Raw genomic sequence first — 21571 nt, forward strand, 5'->3', positions numbered from 1 at the left:
AAATTCCACACTTTTTCAGACGTCTGCTGTCTTGTAGGTCTTGATGGAAAACCACAGACTGTATAAAGAAGATGGTCATACCCTTCATGAGATTATCTCTTTTTGAAGCTTATCATGGTCAGCTATGGTTCTTCACTGAGAAACTGAGGTAGTTACTCACCAAACCCAATGCCCTGTGTTATACTTCTTTTGAATCCTAATTAGGGCCCTAATATACAAATGGACATAAGGCGGTATTTAACAACACTTCAAATGAGCAACTGAGCTGATAAACTAACTGGGAAAGTGGAAGTCATAGATGAAGGAGCAATAAGATTTTCATACTTTTCTCACATTACTCTTTGAAACATAACTTTTTGTAAACAAGGGAGCTGCAACCTAATTGATTAAATAATGAGGGTTTCTAAACGCTAAGAGACATCTTTTTGAGTTAGCCTGTTAGCACACAGTTTGCAAACTGGTAGAAAAAATAAAAGAACAGCTGGGGTTGATGGAAATGCCTTTAGTTTTGAACTTGCTATACTGAATAGTTAGTGACGTGGCTCATGTGTTTTGAAAAAAACAGGAGAAGGTTTGACTTCCTTTGTGAATTTAGAAATGGAACTGAGAAAGTGACAGCACTCTATATAATATAGGAACAAAAAGCATGCATTGTGCATTGTATGTAACATGTATAACAAGTGAATTTATAGTAAAACCTTCCCTTGAGTATATTGTTGCTAATGTAAGTTGATTACAATTGCAAACTGGGTACTTATTAGAATTCCAAGGGTCAACAGCCTTGTCAGTCCTTTAACAATAACCAAAAAGCTAAATGCAATGTCTGAATAAAAGAGAATCATACAAAAAAGCCCTTTGAAAGGAATTGCTTTCACAGGTTTTTTTTTCCTGGTTTCTATGTCTTTGAAACATTGCATAAAGGCATATACTTCTTTTTTTAATGCAATTAAAAGTGAAAGAAAAAATCTACAGCACTTTTTCAGGAAAATAGGCAATGGACAAAAGGCCAATTTTTTTCTTTTTGATCCAAAGTCCTTGGGTCTTTTTAAGTGCATTAGTCCACTAATTAAATATTATATGTTTAACGAAAAATGCCAGCATGAAAGCAGCTGGATTGTTTGACTCAAAGACACGGCTGCAGCCTTGATGAGTGGAACTGTGCGCGACCATGAGGAGGTAAAGAACGCCATTGTAGCTAGTCCTCCCCTCATTTGACCCGCCATAATCCTTTCTACTGATTTTACAATCACATTCCCTTTTGTGCTCCCTTCACAGATAAAGACAGTAGAAGCAGTTATAGAATGGAAGGACTCATTGACATTTCTGAGCATGTCACATGTACTTTGTAAAGACCGATGTGTTTGATTGTGAGTACACACAAACATATCATTTACCAATCAAAACTGTTTGAAGGACAAGTTACCAACCATTTATCCTACAAGGAACCAACATTGGAAAAGAAAAGTCTTATGGATAAAATCTCTCACTTAACGTAACATTTCCAGTTATTGTAGTCATATTTTAATCTCTTCCATTGTAGATTCCATATTTGCCTCCTGCTTTTGATTTTCTCACTCAGTCTCAAGAGTTTTGACCCCTCAACCTTTTTTTGTTCTCTGCTGCAAAGCTTTTCATCTCAAGCGTTTATATGCGTATACTGGCCAATGCCTGTTGCGTTATAACATTTAGGCCCAATGCCATCATTCAATACTGCAGGATGTACTCTTCTTTTTATGTAATAATAATGGATTGGATTTTATATAGCGCTTTTCAAGGCACCCAAAGCGCTTTACAATACCACTATTTATTCACTCTCACATTCACACACTGGTGGAGGCAAGCTACAGTTGTAGCCACAGCTGCCCTGGGGCAGACTGACAGAAGCGAGGCTGCCATATCGCGCCATCGGCCCCTCTGGCCAACACCAGTAGGAAAGTAGGGTAAAGTGTCTTGCCCAGGGACACAACGACCAGGACAGAGAGCCCAGGGATCGAACCGGCGACCTTCCGGTTACAGATGCGATTCCCAACCCCCTGAGCCACGGTCGCCCAATGCACATTACAAGGGTGTGGAAGCTGGGGTGGTGTACAGACCAACTTTAATACAGGAGTTTGGTATCACTTAGCTTCACGATTTTATCAATCATATTGTGATGTCTTTCTCAAACCTTCTGTGTCTGGAGAGAATACATACAGCAGGTATCACAGTAGCTTCATCTGTTTCTACACTGCTTACAGGTCACTCACTTTTTGGGTACCTTGAAACTAAATAACACGTAAGACCACAGAGCCAAAGCATAAAAACCAGCCTTGACTTACCCAAGCCTAACTATTCCCTAATGATATTTTATGTGCCATAACTTCAAGCTATCTCTACCCTCAAGTTATTCTGCAGATGCTGTTACAGAATCCGAGCAATGACATTACAAATGTTAGAAAACAAAATAGTCTGAGGTTCTGGTGAATCATCCAAATGCAGACATTCTTCTCTGGAGTTGCCTTTAAGTGCTTAGAAAAATCGATAATTCCATGACATCTAAGCTGCTCCATCCACTGAAGATACAGTGATAGGATCAAAAACTTCAGAACAGCCATTAAATGGAGTTTGTGGTGAAACTGTTTTGACAATTCTGGAAATACTGTTTTGACAATTGTGAAAATACTGTGGCAGTGGGAGATATATCACAAGGCCATAAGCACTTGGTGAACATTTGAGAAGAATAAACTGTGGTTTTGGTCAAATACTGAAAAAGTATTTGCTGATTTTAAGAATCAGACAGTTGTACTAATGAGCTATGGAGCCTCTGCCATCCACCCTGCCTTTGCCTAAACAAGTATTCACAACAGAATGACATCACTCTGCTCAGTTTTGCTGTTGTTACTCAACAAAGGTAATGTGTTACACATAACCAATTACTTTTCTTAAAGGTAATCAGTATGTTATTTCATTTCACAGAATGACTTTAACATCCTAGGTTTTTTTTGTTGCTACTTTTGCATTAGCGTGCTGTCTGTGCAGAAGGCTACAAAGAGCTGAAGTTGTCTTATTAGCATGTAACTATTTCTGTTCTTGCGAGTTCTTGCACGCTCTACTTAGGCTGTATTCTCACTAAACCAATATTTTTAGGAGTGAGGACAAATCCGCTGCTTTATGCTGCACATAAGAAAGGGTAGCATCTTCCTGATATTGGCCAGAGTTATTGTTTTAATGGCCTTTATTCAGTTTTCTACTACAATTGAAGTTCTATTTCATGTGATCATATACATGTGGTACAACACTGAATTACATTACCTATATGAACTATCAGTGTAGCACTTTTGATCAATACCAGATTCTTTTAAACAGTGAAATAAAGAAAGCTTTCATTTGAAAAGCTCTTACAGTTACAAAGTTGAATCTGGATCACACTGCTCATTTCTGTCTCTTTATATCATTATGTTCTGTTATTTATATACTTTGGAAGAATATAAAGGTGAGCGATCTGCCTCATAATTACAGTTTAAGTGCACTTAAATGCACGACAGAACATATTTTTACAATAATATGTCCTCAGCTAGTAGCTTTAGTGTACCTGTTAACACCTCTTATTTATTTTCAAATATATTGTTGTAGGGTCTATACTTTACAACATAAAGCACCTTGAGGCGAGTGTTGTTCTGATTTGGAGCTATATAAGTGCATTTGAATTGAGCCGAAAAGCAAACAGCAAAGTATTTCAATCAAATTCCCTGATGTTGGTCAATCATAACCATTTCATTGTTTATGTATATGCATGGCATATGACATTTAAATCTAAGTAAAAGGGTGAATGGTTAGTTATTCCTACAAGTCTCTATGACAAAAAAAGCAATAATTACAGCTGTGCCTGTTATGCTATGACAATTTTAAATTGCTTATTTACAGATTTGCCCTAGTGTGCGCTCCCTTAATCTGCTTTTTGTTTATTAAACCATTATACATTACATTGTTTTTTAACATCCTGTGAGACATATTCAAGGAGATTACACCAAGATCATACAATGTTTGTGGGCCTAAATTTTGATGAATATTTTTTAAAAAACAGATCACTACTAGGAGTTAAAGTACATTTTTACCTTATAAAATGAACAGAGTAAGTAAAATCCACTTGTTAAAGCACTGATATCAGTCAGCATTGCATTTTGGTTCATGTACATACCGTGTAACTCCTGATTCGGTTTCGCCTGTCTTCACACAGTGACAGCTTCAATAATGTTGGTCAACACAAAAGATTTTTTCTTAAATTTTCATTTTATGGCAACATTAACAAACACCCTGTAAGTCACACATGATATTTTTATAGCAAGTCATTCTGAAAGAGAAACATTAAAATAATGCCCTTGGTACAGTAAATAAGTTGAAATGAAAGCTTGTTTTCCACCAGAACTGTGGTACACACTGAATAAGCCTGCAAATAACCCTCTTATGTGTTTTATGATCAAGCTCAATTTTTGTGGCTTTATGTGACTCGGCTGAATGTGGGAACAATTAATTCATTTCTGGCACGAGCCTCTTCTCAATTTGCCAAATAGGCTTATCGGCATACTGACTGTGGTAAAACAAATATTTTAAAAATCACAGTGATAGCAAAACATATTAAGTCACACTATACAGCCTGAAATAACAAACTATGGGGAGCACTTTTATAAGGTTATTCTATGCTTTTCCATTTCCACCATCTGACATATGGTCCACAGCACTGTTTGACACAAGAAACACATAATTGTTCTGCAAAAGTAGAGGGATTAATTAGTTCACTGCCAGTCCAAAGTATTCCTCTTTTTTCTCAAAATAGAAGTTCAGTCGTGCAGTGGCATATCTGCAAACAGCAGGAGACAGAAAACACATGATTAGATAACAGAAAAAAATCTTATACACTATACAAAAACTAACTGGGCCTTAAAGACTGCACAGCTGTACATTGATCTGTTGGCTGGAAAGTCACATTGCCCAAGGGTGGCATGTGTCAACCTTAGATCAAATGTGCTCAGGCAAGTATGTCAAATAACTGAGACTGTCTTGTCCGTTTCTATATATGACGAGTCAAGCATATATGACTCATGGCAAATTTTGTCTTAAGATCACTCTTTACCGTAACTGTACGTTTTACTTAAGTAACTTATGAAGCGGTGTTTCACAAAAAATACATTTAAATCTAGTCTCACCACTTGTAATGGTTTACATGAGAAGAAAAATTTACCCATTTGTACAGTGCTTTAATATTACACACAGTACTTTCCAATTACAGACACACCCATGAAACATCAGGGACAATTTGGAATTCATATTGACAAACTGGGAGTGAAAAGACTCGTCGTACTATTGACAATATCTACCATGCCATCATGGCATCATGGAAACCTTGTGTATACCTGTGAGCCACTGGCTTTGACAGAAAAACAGCATCTAAAAGGTGTCTGAGTGGCTACAATTCCACAATTCAATTCAACAACACAGAGTTTTATTTGACCCTACTTGCCTGTATTAAACATATAATATTTATAATATTATTAACATTCTTTGGTTGAAGCCTCTTTGACATGTTGGCAACTTGCAAACTGTTTAATCACTTGAAACATACTTGCAATGTCAAAATATTCATGTCTTTTCAGTCTCAGTCTTTATATGAGAATAATAGAAATTAGTACCTAAAATTATTATTCAAGATGCATTGTATATGTCCAGAGGTAGCAAAACTACAGACATTTTCCACGTAATTATATAAATGTGTAATATAATTATTATATAATTATTACATTTATATAATATATGATATATTAAATATAGTATTCTAATGCAGATTATAATAAATACGATTATATACTAAATATAATTATAGATTCTTATAAAAAAATTATCTGGTAAAAGCTGAATAACTGATTCAACTTCTTACTAAACTGAAAAAGTACAGTCCATGAAATGTGCTCCAAACATAAAAGTAAAAAGTACATGAAAATACAAACAGTATTTACAAGCCTTTGCTAAATATTTTTTCAGCACTGTGTTCAAGTCTGGGCTCTGGCTAGGTAACTCAAGGGCATTTGCCGAGTGGTCCTGAGGTCACACACTTGTTATCATGCCAGTGTGCTTAGGGTCATTGTCCTGTTGGAAGATAAACTTTCACCCCTGCCACAGGTCTAGAGCACTGTGGACCAGGTCATCATCAAAGATGTGTCTGTACATTGCTATATATTTATCTTTCCCTTGACCCTGACAGTGTCCCTGTTGGCATTCAGGACAAAGAGTCCAATATTTGTTTCATGATCTGAGAATCTGTTAGGTACCTTTTAACAAACTGTATGCAGGCTGTCATGTTCCTTTTACTGAGGAGTGGCTTCTGCCTGGCCACTCTGCCATACAGGCCTGATTGGTGGGGCGGTGCTGAAATCATTGTCCTGAATTGGTTTGCACTCTGACATGCACTGTCAGTTTTGAGACCTTACATATACAGGTGTGTGCCTTTCCAAATCATGTCCAAACAACTGAATTTACCACAGGTAGACTCAAATCAAGCTGCAAACAGGATACGTACCTGTTTTGTGTGTCATGGCAAAAGTTGTAAATACATACGCACATATTATATTTTTGTTTTTACATTTAATTGAATGCAACAATATCAAGTAAACATTTTTCACTTTGTTAATATGGGATATTGTGTGTAGAACTTTGAGTTGAAAAATGAATTTAATCCATTTTGGAACAAGGCTGTAACAAAATGTGACAAATGTGGATCAGGTGAAGCGCTGTGACTGCTGTAATGTGCTGTAAATTCTTATTCTGATGAATATCTCAAACATCTGTTATGCAGAACAGAAAAGAGCAAGTTCTAATTGTGGTTACCTATATTGTAAATGGCAGGTTCTGCCTCTACATTTAAACAGAAAAATGAATATAATCAGGGGTTAAAGTGGGATTCAGCAGGAGTGGGGATCCTGGGATTAGTTGGGCTGAGTGAATCTAGTCAGCATCATCAGACTAAGCTGTCTTTGATATCTGCTACTCCTTATGTAACCTAACATTGACCATGAACATGGCAGCCAACTGCATTAGTCCATCTCTTGAGACCTCTCCACAGCACTGCAAACTAACCTGTTTGGCCTGCCTAGCATGTTCACTGAACCTTTGAATAACAGACAGTAATTCAAACATTTTACAATTTGTGTTGTAAAAAGTTTCACAGTGTGAAAAAACATCACTTGAAATCGTGTACAGCTCAGATATCTATTCACAAAATGAAAGTGGACATTATTTGTAGGCTTTAAATTTCCAGTTTATCAGGTTTCACTGACTTAGCTTTAATAGAAATCTGTCTTCTACTGTCGTCCTGTCTTTGTCAGTCTTGTCTTTCTCCATCTCTGACTTAACCTCTCACATTCTTTTCTCTCCCAGTGAAATACAGCAGCTCCACCTTTAGCTAGCAGACATGCTCTGTGACAAATTGCATGATATTAGCTCAGCTGAAATTAGCTGACACTTTATGCTCCCTCTATGCTCATTTCTCTTCTATAGTCTAGCTAGAAGCTGTAGTGATCACATCTACATTGAGGATGCTGTTCTGGACCACTGCAGCTCTCTTTTGTCCTGACTACTCCATCATTTGAAAATATATGAGTATAAAGTAGAGGTATTTCTGTTAAATTGTAGGGAGTAAAACTCAAAAGTAGGTAAAGTACACATACCTAGAAGTTCTACAGAAGTCCAAAAACAAAGTAGTTGTACTTTGTTGCTTCCCTCCTCTGTATATATCTGTCGCCATAATGTATCTTTCACTGTTCGCTACAGGCTGCTCTTTCTGTCTGGTTTATAGGTGGGTACTGTGTTTTTGTTTGTCAGTCTTGCATAACAATAGCATCAAGACTCTCAAATGAAGCAATGAGTCTGAAAGCTGTGCCAAAGCTTCAGCGCATCTCAGAACTTAACGGCAAGGGAAGTGGTTTTGTGTTTGTTCAAACCATATTATTGAACGCCTCAATAAATCTGATGTCTGAGTACGCTGTTGCCCTTGGCCATTATACTATACCCTTTGAAATAAAGTGAAGTTTCAAAAGCACAGAAAATGGAGGCACAGAGAGGAGTTTGTCCTTTAATCAGTGCTTTCACTGAACTCCTCAATGCCAAATCAGTTTTCAAGCGCTTGTGTTGTGAGACAAAACGATAATTTAGTCACATGCCTTTTAGTTATTCTTTCCCACCTGCATCTCTGGGTAAAGCTACACTCTAATTATTGTGTCAAAGCCAGGCTTTTTTTGTCTGCTTTTGTTCATCATTTTCTCCTTTCTTTTAGTTTTTGCTTTGCTGAAGGCTGACCTTTAGATTTACCAGTACATGTTTGATAGAGATAGGTGGTACACTGTGTGTATAACCTTTGCCACTGCAAAAAAAATAAAAAATAAAAAGAAAGAAAAAAGTTCATAATAAAATTTTGGGGAGTAGAAATCATTGGTGGAGGCCAGCAGACAATTTTCACTTCGCTCGCTGTGGTTTGGCGAGCCTCAACAGGCGTTTTCTCTGGACAGACTTAATTTCAAGCAAGTCATGTGCTACAGTTGATAACTGACACTTCTTTCATTTACTCAGACAGCAGAATGAAGCCTCCCTTATCCTTATTGGTCCAGAAAACTAAAGTGTTTGCTCATCATTTTCATTTTCATATTTTCATAATGACCCACTAGAATCAGATTCTGCTGACTGCTACAATAGCATGTATACAGGAGGTGGGGAAGTAGAGCTGTTGTACAGCTATGAACAAGTTGCTTTCCACACAAATATGGATGCTGTATAAATTGTGAATTGACTCAGAACATGACTTTCATATATTATATGATGAAATACAGCTAATTTAGAATTAGCAGTTAACATGCTCCCTGTGGGGTGCCACCACTAAACCCTGCTGCCCAGTGTTTGTTAATGACTAGATTATGTTTTGGATGCCAGCAAAACAAATGCTGGAACATGCTCAAGTTGTAACGCGGGCATGTTCATCACTACTTTTAGCAAAGCTGTTGGAAACCCACGAGACATGTAGTTTCGATAACCTAATGTTTCCCCCATTCGTACTTGATGTTTCATATGACACAAAAAGTTTTCAGTGGGTAACGGGTAACTGCACAGCACTCAGACCTCTTTACTACAGAGCCATGCTGTTGTAATTCTTGAATGTGGTTTGACATTGACTTGCTGAGATAAGAAAGGTTTTCTTCGGGGGGGAATTCCCATTCATTTCCTATCCGATTGTTCAGTCTGACGTCACTAGCCGTGTCTGGGCCTAAACTCCGCTGCAGGTCCATATATCAAACGATCACTGTGGCATTACTGAGAGTTGAAAAACTGTCTAAAGTCTTTCATCTTTAATAAAATGATCAGCGTTCTGCTCTACCAGGTGTAACAATTGAGTTTAACATCCAGGCATCCATGAAAATGGAATTTATGACATTTAACGGAGTTAGAAGTTAGCAGGAAGTTAGCTCGCTAGCTTCTATCTAAATACAATATAGCATGTCCTGACTGCGGGGTTTTGGAAACAAATTAAAACGTACAGCTCTGTTATCACTTCCAACATAAATGAAGATAGAAAACTAAACAGCAGTGACGTTTGTAGGGTTACTGAAGTTGGGCTAGCTGGTATATAATGATGTGCTACATGACTGCTAGCGACACAGCTATGTTAGCATAATATAAACAAGCTAACTTTTTTTCCACTCGATAAAAGTTAACGTGAGTGTTCTCAGTGGTCAGGAACAAATGTAATCGCATGGATGCTGTAAAAGGACCAAACTTCAGCCAGGAGAACAACTGAGATAATCCATCCACAATACGAGGTTAGTCATTCATATACTGCTGCATGGGCTGGGCTGTAGTTACATCCTAAGGTTTTAAAAACTGAGCTTAAATAAATGATTAGCGGTAATAAAAGCCGAGGGAGGTCAACAGTGATCACTGACTGTTTTAGGAGCTTTTTGAGATCAAATAGAAGAAAATACATAACATTAAACATGTTAACAACACAAAAGCCATATTAAACGCAGACTACTTTAGGCCCGGAAGCAGGATTCGTCGCGTCATCACTGAACAACCGGATAGCAGTCCTGAACTTGTTTTTTGTAAAAAGGATTAGGAAACAAATCCAATCAATGTCGGCCTTGATTTTTTCTCTGCTATGTCCACTGTATGCACTGCTCTTCTTTGAATGCACTCATTCCACTGCATGTGCGTAAATGAAAATTGTGTGAATCTGAAAAATCCGGCGAGTTCAGACATATAGACTGACAGAATACTTAAACACTAATTGCTCACTTATTGAATCGCTTACCATTCCTATACAAAACATTCCTCAATAAAGAATTCCAGGCAGCAGTTTCTTGTTTTTTCCCCAACAAAATTCAGTAAAGAAAAAGCAACTTAATAAAAAATCAGTGTTATTCTTCAGTTTAGTACAGAGTTTGATAGATTCCTACCAAGTAATGTAAAAAGTCAAAATAGCTTCACTATCAGCTAATTTAACACACACACACCTCAACCCCACCCTGTAGTTTCTTCTATTAATGTAATTGCCTATTACACCCTCCCTCCTATAAGAACAGCAAGCTTCACAGACAATCCCATTTATCCCTATTTTTATTAAGGGTGACACCTAAGACTAGCATACTTAATGTTTATCTTCATCAGAAATGAATGGAGGCTTTTTTATATTTAGCAAGAGTAGGGGAAAATGATCTCCTGCCAATGCAGGTATTCCATTTCACAATGTGCTTTTGTGCACAATTCCCTCAATTTTGTAGTCAAGCTATTCCAAACAGTGGGCCTCCTCCTTGTTCATTTCCTTATAATAATGTCTTTGTCAAATAACAGCTCGCCTTGCCAGCACGTCCACAAATCTAGACTGCTGACTTGCAGACACTTTCAACACATGAAAAAAACCATATAAGAAAAGTAAATATGGATGGTAAAAGGAGGGCGGGTTTGCGTTCCCCTTGTGGCTCCCTATTGTCACATCTACATCTGGCTCTGGTTAGAGCACAAGGCCTGGGTGACGCCTGTCACTCGTTGGGAAGTTATTGGAGATTTGGCTCAGGGGGATAGCAGTGGGAGAAATTACACACACACACACACACACACACACACACGCACACACACAACACAGACAAGTATGCACACCCATGCAACAACTCAAGGTTTAAATAGTTTCTTATCTTTTTCTTCTTGAAGAGCAAAACTCATTTGCATGTATTGTACAAAAATTGCACAATTACTGATGTTGCCTGTTGTATGTATGTCTGCACTAAGCCAAAGGTTACCTATGTCTGAATGTAATAATGTTGTCACTTTAACAGATCGATGAAGCCAACGATGTTATGTAGCTCTTGCCTGAAAGGGAGGCTTAAGTGCATGAATGTGTCTTGCATGACAGGGATGGGCGTGGGGCAGAGGTTAGCTAGATAGTAGCCTCCCGCTTTTAAACATTAGACTTGGTTCTCCATTGTTGTTGTTGCTCTCAGAGCTCATTTCAGTTTAACCCTCCAGTTAAAGAAAGGTAACCCAACCCTCACCATCCACTTTAGGACAACCTCAGCCGGTAGCTTAAAGGAGTAGACGTTCAGCAGGCACATGTGGCCCAGCCAGGGATGAGAGATGTATATGTAAGGCAGGAACGACGGCACTGGAACAATAGTGCCTCTGTGCCTCAGCACCCCTCTGGATCACATTTCCTCCAAGGTCCAGATTGAAATGAGGTGGGGGCCCTGTCGCTGATCTTGCAAGAGAGTAGAAAAAGCCACACAGAGGGGAGGGTGCCGTGTGTCAATAGTGATTAGGATCATGATCACAACTGTTGTGGGTGTGGGGCATGCAGAAAAAGGAGAAAGGCAGAAAAAAAGTGGGGGTTGAGGGAAACATTTTGCCTTCCTGAACTGTCTGAGTGCTGCTGCTGGTGAGGAATGTCTCCTGGACTTGTTTAAGATAACTAGTCCTCAATGGTGATCACTGTTAAAAATAAAAGATGTTAGTTTTGATCTCCTTTGAAAGTCTTTGTGAAAACCGAGGCTTTCATCTTATGTTGCGGGTTATCAGTGAAGAAAAGCAGAGAATTTCATGTGTAAATATTTTGTCTGTGACATGAAGAGTAGAAGAAGTGTGTTTGTCTCGCCTGTTTTTTATGCCAGATTTTAAATACACAAAGACTTGAAGCATTGGGAGGAGAATGAAATATTTCTATATTCTAGGCTTATGTTTCTAAACCGTTTTTTTTTTTTTTTTGCAGTTTGTCTGCCAACAAATTCTTTGTCATTCCTTTCTAATGAAGATCCTGCTTGTCTAAACATTGCACTAATATACCGAGAGCCTAAATTCAATGTCCTATAAATATTTTTCTTTTTCAGAGTATTTCAAGTGATGGATGATGACATTAACAGCTGAAAAAAAAACTGCAGTGAAGTAATAATTCTTATTTGCAGTTACATGGGTTCCTTTATTAAACATTTACTGAGAGCGTTTTAATGTGAAGGTGTCACTTAACATAATTAGAACATCAATTTAAATACTAATGAACTCAACATGTTTTTGATGGATGGGACATCTCACCCAGGACATTTTAGGAAACTTGAGCATTGTTTATGCAGAGTGACACTTTGAGTTGTGGGAGTTTTAAATGTCTTTGTCAGACGTTGGACAAACCTTTGGAAGTCAAAGTCAATCGAGGAGAAACGTGATTGCAGGATGGCCCAAAGACCCCAGAGGAAGCTGGATGCCTGGTAGAAGTAAAAAAAAAATAAAAATTTAAGTTTCAAAAAGCGTAACACTGGTTCATATTTGTGTCTGAGCTGATTTGGAGCTACTTTTCAGGTATTTTACAAAACTGTAGAATTCAAATTGATTTTGCAGGGAGCTAGTATATAAAAAATAAAGATTGAATATTGAAAAAAGAAGAACATTACAATATCACAGGAAAATGGAAAAATAACTGAAGGATTGTACTGCTTAACAAAATACAGTTATATGTTGTACTGCCTACCTGTGGTATTAAAGCTCACACAGTCAGTACAATATTGGACTCTGTCATCAAAGGAATGACAACATGACAGCATTATGTGACCACAATGAGATTCTCAAACGCCCTTTTGAAACAACAAAGTTTCAAAAGCATAATTCTTTGCCTCCTACACAGAGGCCACAGTGAGGTCAAATGTTATGCTTTGCTCAGGAACACTTCAGCAGGGAAAATGTGTGCTCGCTGAGACAATGAACCGAAGGAATGTCTTTGAATGACAGGCTCATTAAGAACACACAGCCAGTCCCAGGAGAAGTGTAAAACTGTGCATTGTGTTTGCAGTGTAGAATCGCAGGTGCTGTATTTTTATGCTCTTGCAACATTCCCCTTTGCCATAGTGCACAACTGTGAAAACACACTTCAGTGACCTCCGGTTGTCATGTTGTAACTGCTCCCAGAACTGCTGCTGCTGCTCCCGCTGCATGCCAGTTGCGCACTGCTTAGTCAGAATGACAAACCTCTGTATTGAATGGTTCCCTCCTTAATGGTTTTGCTCACTTAGTCTTGCAGACCTCCATACCTCCATAAATTTCTGTTGTTCTCCACCCTTATTGTAAATCTTCATGGTAAGGCCACTAATAGCAAGTCTTAATAAGATCCAGAAGGGCCTCTGTTCTGTGGCCCAGTGATATAATCACATTTTTATTTGATAATCAAATAAAGGGTGGAATGAAATACTTGAAGAGCAATGTGCGGTTTCCCTTGGCTTTTCTCCTTCTCCCTGGCAGATTTTCATCTCTAATCTCTGTCCTAAGTTGGAGATGGAGATTGAGCGTGTTTCCATTATGATTAATAACTGCTCTCCATTAAGAAAGCATTAATCTAACACTAAGCAGAGACTATCGGTGACAGGGAGCCATTGAGAAAAACGGAGATGATAAATGTGTGGGAAGAGTGACATCATCAAGCCACAGGCTACAGCTTCAGCATCATGGGGGATCCCTGCGGAGGAGAGGACGGATTGTAAGGACCCCACTGCGTCTTGGCACAGTTTGCCAAGGATTAAGATGGGAAGGAGGCAGCTTCACGCCGCAGAGCTCTGGCAACTGGCCAGGCCTCCTCGATGCCACACAGTGCAGGATGGCTTCCCTCAATTCCTACAGTGTCACTTTTTGTCTATATTATAAACTACGGAACATGGTATTATATTAACATACTTTTATTTCACAAATGTACCAAGTGATACTAAGGAGATACAAACCGATAAACTTGTACTTAATTGATTTTATTAAAAGCAGATGTAATCAATTTATTTAATGGTGATGCAGGTATTTGTAAATATTTTTAAGCAGAAACATATCAGTATTCTGCCCCGTATGCTTCATTCTGACACACAGCTTGTCAAAGCGAGTTGAGCTGGAAACTTGGCTTGTTAAGCGTCAGTGATCAATTTCTCCTACTACCCTCAAGAGTCCGCCTCGGTTTGTTGCAGAAAATCTGATTTCAATCAACGTGATATTATCACTTCTATCACTCAGTTTCAGGCTATATTCTACCCCTTACACACACACACACACGCGCATTTCCCTTTCGGTTTTTTTGGCTGAAGCACAAGTTATTTTAAAAAGTAATATGCCTTCTCATCAATTCTGTGCTATTTCAAGAGACATTTACACCACCCCAAAATTGGTTGGACAATTCTGCATATTGTGTTGAGCTATGAAAGCACTTTTAGACAGATAGTCCAGCACCACTTGAGACACCAAAGAATGAAAATTGTGGTCATAAGAAAAATAATTTTGGCTGCTGTGTTTCATTTTTCCCTGCGGTAGTTTCTAATCAACTCAGATGGAGTCCATCAAAGTTTGAACAGTGGTGGGTCAGCTGTGGATGGTTTGGTTTTCTTTGGGTTGGGGGGGCGAGCTGGAAAAGTAAATTGTTAAAATATGATGGTGAGATGTTGCCACCCCGCCATTCCACAGCTCTGCACACATATGGATGTTGTTGAAATGCATACGCTAATCTCATAATATTGAGATATTCGAGTCCCTCCAAGAGCAAAACCTAAGAAAAGGAAATAACTGTTGAGAGATTTGTCACTTTCCAAAGTCTTTCCAAAGAGCTGAGGCACTACATAATGATATATTTCAACAAAGTCAGTGGGAGCAGACACTTACAAGAGAGAATTTGCAGACTTGAATGTAGAGCTGCGTAACTTCTGCCTCCGTGACTGTGACCTCACGTCCAGTGCTGTGCTTGTAACTCTCCAGATAGGCCGTCAGCCAGTCCCTCTGCAGCTCCCAGCTCGGGTAGAGGTCGTAGTTAACATCATTCACACCTGAAATGCGACACATATACGTGCACATTAGTGGAACTACCGTCGGTGCTAAAATCCAACACAATGCCTAAAATAACTGTTTGTTTTGAAGACGTGCCAGTGAACTATATCTACTTTGAGTGGAGCAACAGCTCTTTGGTCAACACTTGTCAGACCCACTTAGGCAGTGAGAAACGTTTGCTCCAAATGGACAAGTTATAAGAAAGCAGCATGGAAACTGGGTGACAACATGCTGACAACAATATGTTGAAATTTAGTGGATAACATGTTATCCACTAAATTTCAGAGAAAGTATTGTGCTTTTTCCTGCACTGCATTTATTTGACAAGTCTACTTTAAATTAAAAAATAAAATTTTGTGAAATATAAAAATACAAAATGTAATAAAATGTTGTGAAGTGTAAATAAGCACCCTGGCAATTAGACACATCTGTTGACTTCTACATACATCAGCAATAGTATAACATCTGGGTTACATTGTACAGATAATAGTGAAACGCTTTATTTAAGCTAGACTGGTTTTTCATGTTGCCCGTATAAAAGCTTCCCTACATAAACAATTATGTTCAAATGTCTGCAAGACAGTTGTATCATTCAAGACCATGCCATCAGCTAATTTTCAGATTTTGTTTGAGGTATAATCAGGATAAAAAAAGAACACAATAAAAAGTTGTAATATTTGTTTCTTTGAATAAAAGGTGCAGTATCTTTCATTCCAGCATGTGATTCGTGTGGAGAATGTCTGCCCCTTCCAGTCGGCCCCTTCTTGCATAAGACTATCAGACATAACTGCAGCTGCTGTCATTGGGAATTGTGGATAATTTGCAAGTTACAACTTGAAAGCTGAATAATCTAAAACGACTGCATTGATGATTGTTCGGACAGTCCTTCTTGTTTTTTTTCTCTTACACAGCTGGTCCATCAAAGCCACTTTTATCACTGTGCAGAATACATACTGAATGCAGCAATTTTTCTGAGCAGTGTCACAAGAAGGAGATCGTTTCACGGCACATTATATCATAACATGATGTAGTCAGAGAAAACACAACGTTGAAAATATCACATCCTGTGTTTACAATATTTACTGCAGTCATATATTCCACATTAAGGAATCTTATATGTCCTGGCTGTGAAAAAGATTTGGAGGTAAATTGATGCTATTTTGAAAGACCCACCAGCAAATTCGTTGAAGTGATTGCCGATATCGAAGGCCTGGTAGTTATAATCGGCGTACTCGTAGTCAATGAATTTCACCATTTCTGATGGATGTAGGGGGGAAAAAAAAGCAACAGCAGTTACTAAGACAACATGATAAACACATTTCAGCTATAGATGTACAACTGATAAGCCTTCGTGTTTTTATGGAAAGTACAGGAACCTTGTGAGAGTCAAAGGAACAGGGAGTCTCTTTTGCTGAACATTACCCCGGGCGATATTTTTTTTAAATGTTTAAAAAATTTATAACAGAATAACTTCAAATAAGGTAAGATATTAAATAAGGGACGATGCATTTTCAGTAATGTGAATATTGCCACACATTCATCTATTTTAGCATTAGCTTCAGAAGCACTGCCACTCTTCAGCTAGAATTAAGGTAGTTTAGCATTAGGCCTTCTTTTGTTTGTTACTGCTTTCAGGTTGATGAATTTCTAAAAACCAAAGAATTTTCCTCACCCTCTTTTTCGTTGTAGATGATGTTCTTTGTCAGGAGGTCGTTGTGGCAGAGGACAGTTGGCGAGTCAATCTGAGAGAGGTGTCTCTTCAGTGACTCCATTTCCTGTGACAAAGTCTTAAAGCTGGGCACCTTTTGTAGATCTGCAGAACTGCAAGAGGTAAAACGTTGAAATTATTTGTTTTTTATGATGGAAAAGGGCTCTTTTTTCCCCCGTGAATGAGTGATGTCTTTAACTCGCAGCTGCACCTGGCAGGTAGGTAAAGAAGCATAGTAAGTTGAACAGCCGAAGTCATAAATGCTGTGTGATGTTTTACACCAAAGACTGTAAAAAAGAACTTTGGCATTTAGTTTTAATCACTGAAGCAGAAAAATACATTGATTTCCAGAAGTACAACCCTCCTAATTTATCTGAAGTCTAATTGGGTAAAAATGCTCACGATCTGACAATAACACACTTTTATTCAACTCACTTTAGCACATGTCCTTGTACACTCTGCCACTGGGATAGTCTAGCATGGGAGGAGTCTTTCTTCTTAAAAAATGCAATCGAGTGAAAATCAGAGAAAAGACATGCTTAGCTATTATATGAGATGTTTTAAGTGCTTTGTCTGCCTTTATAAAGTGCTACTGTTATTCATTTTTTGTTAGAGCTAAGTCAATGGTTCTCTAGAGTTTTAGGTTTACTCATTTGCTTGATAAGCAAACGAGCCCCAGTTTAACACTGGGAGGAGACGCAAAATTAACTTGGGGTTGCATCAAGAAGGGCATCCGGTTTATAAAAATAAATCTGCCTTATCAAACATGAAGAAAGCATGCATCGAGCTAGGTTAAGTAGTGATTCTAAATTGACCATAGGTGTGAATATGAGTGCGAATGGTTGCCTGTTTCTATGTGTTAGCACTGCAACAGACTGGCGTCCAGGGTGCAACCTTGCATCTCACCCCACGATGGCTCTTGCAGGCCTGACTTAAATAGCGGAAGAAAATGGATAGATGGAAGTTGTCTATGGGATTGTTTTTTCCCAATGAAAATCTGAACTAAACTTGTATAAGAGTCTTCCGTACACTTGGTAAGAGGAGCAAGAGAGTTTGAGACAAGAAAGTAGAACTTGTTTGTAAACTGACACGGTTCAGCAAGCCTCGCTGAGAGGTCACATGCCTTGTTTTCACTCTCTTGATTATTCAATCTATCAAAGACGGCACTAATGTCCTTGGACGTCAGTGCAAAATGCACCTGGAAGAAATGCTGTGCAAGCATCCGTCTCCTAATTAATTTTTGTGTTTCCTTTCCAGTCCCCACGACTGCCACGGCAAGAGGGTACTTTAAACAGTGTAATTTAAACACTACCTATTTATTCGAAAAGGGAACAAACAGATGCTCCGGTATTATACACACTTGGAGACATAATTTAGTGAGGCCTGCAAGGAACGCACAATAAAAGCAGAGGAGGATGAGCCTTGTTTATAGTGTTTATAGCCGTGGCACAGAGGCTCCGCTGTCTGCATGTCCTCCACTACACAACAAGTCACTTTGTATGTTATCTTCTCTGCTCTTTTCAGTCAGTCTTGCTTCCCTCTGAGATAAATACATGGATTGAATAAAAAGAGGTAAGCAGGAAGTTGGTATTTTAAAATGCCAACTTCCTGGTTACAAGATCTTTGATAAAATAACTAAGATTTATTTTACTTTATTTTCAAGCATCAGTGTACAAATGATTTACATTTTAACACCAAACTGCCTTTTTAAAAAAAAAAAAATAGGCCCAGAATAGAGCGCTCGATTCACAGCTACTTGCCGGTGACAGCTTTATTTAAAATCGACCCCCTCTGACATGCATAATTTATCTATCTCCTCTCTAATATGAAATAAAACATGCAGTTGAATGGTGAATCACCCTGATTCCTTTTCAACCAACCCATTCCTTTAACCTAACAACTCGACGTTCACATAGGAACCCACGATTACTTGGAATCAAAAGCTAAATGAAAGACTTACATTGACTTTAAATGGAAACCTGTCGTCTTGCCATCAGATCTTTTCCTCTCTCTTTTCTGTCCTTTTCATGAAAAACAGTGCGTCAAGTACATTCGCCTCCTGCTCCCTGTCAAGTCTCTGTAAGGTAATTAGTGGAATTTCCTCCTCTGGCGCTTCATTATCAATGTGCCTTATTTACATATGATTTCAAACACCAGCCGAGCACTGCAGATTTTTTTTTCTTTTTCGTCTTTTTTCTCCACCACTCGTTCTCTTTTTTGCAGTTTTATGCAATTTGTAAGAGTGCAAACGGGAGACATAGCAGGGGGGCTTTGGAAGAAAAAGAGGTTGCACTCTTGCTTTCCATTGCCTTTCTTTCTTTTCTCTCCCAGCTCTGACTTCTACTGTGCTCCCTCTCTCTGAACCTTGCAGCTGCTGCAGCCTCTTTTGCGCTCCCCCTTCCCTCGTCTCTTTCGCTTCTCCTTCTGTCGATCTGTCTCTCTCCCCCTCTCTCTCCCTCTGCACAGCGGGTGGCTTGAGAGCTGAAGACCTCCTCTGCAGGTGCAGCCTCTTCCTGCTCTCTCTCTTTCTCTGCCTTTCTTTTGCCATTTCCTCTGAATATCACATTCATATCAGCACTCATACAGTCTCAAGTACAAAAGTTTCTCTGATGCTTGTTTAAAACCTGTTTTTTTGGTCTTTTCTTTTTCTGTCTCTGTGCCTGTTTTACCCAGTGATTACCATGGCCCCAAACAAAAATGACATTTGTCTGACAATAAAATTGGATACTAACCTGTCTGAAAGCTGTCTCCATTTGCCTAGAACAAATGTTGGCGTTGGAAAACAGTTTGACACACTTTTCCCCTTGAATGCATAGAGAAGGCGAAGCCATCCTTTGGCTCACGGTAATGGCCCTTCATTGTTGGCCACAGAGGATGTGGCGCTATTCATACCGGTGGATGATTGAAAAGAAAATTGAATCTCTTTTGATGTGATAAATGTGTCTATTACTGCATTTGCACACAAAATGTCGGTGGAAATTATAGTGGGGAGGCAGGGCTCAGAGGGGAAAATACATAGTGATGGCATATTGGCTAGCTTTGATTGGAGCTGAAATATAAATATACTGTACCGGTAGTGAAATGAGTCCAAGCTCCCTGATTTTTCCACAGGATCTTCACAAATGAAAGGCCTTGAGAGCCCCAATTGTAAGACTATATAAAAAGGTTAAATATCTGCACAACGCTCTCTCTCTCTTTCTCTCCAAAGAGCTGTTTGATAAAGGAAACCAACAACTGTTTGCTTTGTAATAAAAGAGAATTTTCTCTGACCTGAAGAAGCCCAGGGAAGAAAGGAGACGATACATTTAGTGTTGCGTGAAGTCTTGTGCTGCGCTTGACAATTCATTTGAAAATATTAAGATGGCTGGTGAAGTGCTCTGATGCACACATGTACTGATATGTGCTCTTGGTGGAAGAAACAAACACACCTTTTTTTCTAATATTGGAGACATCTGAAATGCAGATATAGTAATATAATGATATTTACATGTTTCATTTGTTTTATTCATCTACATTTTATTTTCAGTAGACAGTGTGTAGTATTACTAAATACAGTGCAATCTCATGCACATGTTGTGGTATGTTTGGGAAAATTTTAACAAAGGAAAACAGAAAAAACAGAGTAAACATTATTTCAACAAGAAAAAAAATCCCTGTACTTTGCAAGATATTATTAATGCTAACTGCCAGCGTTACTGCAGAGGGACAACCAAAACTTGTGTTCCAGCTGTAGTACAAAAATATTACATATACAAGATATTTGCATGCTTTTTTAACTTTATAATATTTTACCACATTCAACAAAAACACAATTTATACATTTATAAAGCATTTGTTGCCTATTTGCAATCCAGTATGTTAAAAGTGTTTACTCTTTACACTATGATGATTTTCCCTTTTAAGTTCATCTTAAAATCAACTTCTCTTGAACACTTAAATAAGATTTTTTTCCCCTATCACAATAAGTCATTTTGATCAATGTTAATAAATGTTTTGGTATATATAAAAATCAAAACATATTCTCCACACTGTAAAAGCATGCCCATGATTACCATGTGTAGGACACACATAAAGCATGGGTCCAGGTTTGTGTAAAATTTTTACAAATGTGTACCAAGTTTTCTCGGTTATGCATTTTTTCTGCTAATTCTTTATATTACTTTGATGCAACATAACAATCACTTCCTTCTCCTGTAATTACAGGTCTTAACGTTGATAAGATGTTTGGTATTCATCACATTTGTCATTTTCAGGCATTTCTGAGATTCAGTTAACATACCATACACTTCAGTTTATCATTTTTTTTAATTCAAATTTGTGAAGATCATGCAAAACATTTAAAAATGCTACTGATCGAAACATTGTAAAAAAAATAAATAAATAAACAATAACATGGAGAAGTTTCAAGAACAAATCCCTCTCATTGTACAGATCTTTTCCATTGGGATATACTAGAGACACATAAATACCAGTCAACAAAGTTCTTAAGGAAGATGAAACATCTAAGATAGGAACTGTGAAAAG

The 21571-nt window shown here is 38.2% G+C and overlaps 1 protein-coding gene across 2 annotated transcripts; it reads right to left on the minus strand.

Annotated features, from left to right (window-relative positions):
• Positions 1–4342: 4342 nt before the first annotated feature.
• Positions 4343–19718, minus strand: LOC120730204 (ethanolamine kinase 1-like). 2 transcript variants are annotated; one of them, XM_040026428.1, is made up of 5 exons: positions 17012–19718; positions 16513–16596; positions 15178–15338; positions 12688–12761; positions 4343–4837 (listed from the first exon to the last, which is right to left on the minus strand). In XM_040026428.1, the coding sequence occupies exons 1-5, from the start codon at positions 17109–17111 to the stop codon at positions 4768–4770; spliced, it is 489 nt and encodes a 162-aa protein (XP_039882362.1). In that variant the 5' UTR covers positions 17112–19718; the 3' UTR covers positions 4343–4767. The 2 variants fall into 2 exon arrangements, with proteins under 2 accessions (XP_039882362.1, XP_039882361.1); XM_040026427.1 differs by lacking the exons at positions 4343–4837; positions 12688–12761 and adding an exon at positions 12768–15064.
• Between the last annotated feature and the right edge of the window lie 1853 nt (positions 19719–21571).

This window comes from Simochromis diagramma, unplaced genomic scaffold (assembly GCF_900408965.1).
Source record: "Simochromis diagramma unplaced genomic scaffold, fSimDia1.1 OVJJ01000293.1, whole genome shotgun sequence".
In the NCBI taxonomy this organism is placed as follows: domain Eukaryota; kingdom Metazoa; phylum Chordata; class Actinopteri; order Cichliformes; family Cichlidae; genus Simochromis; species Simochromis diagramma.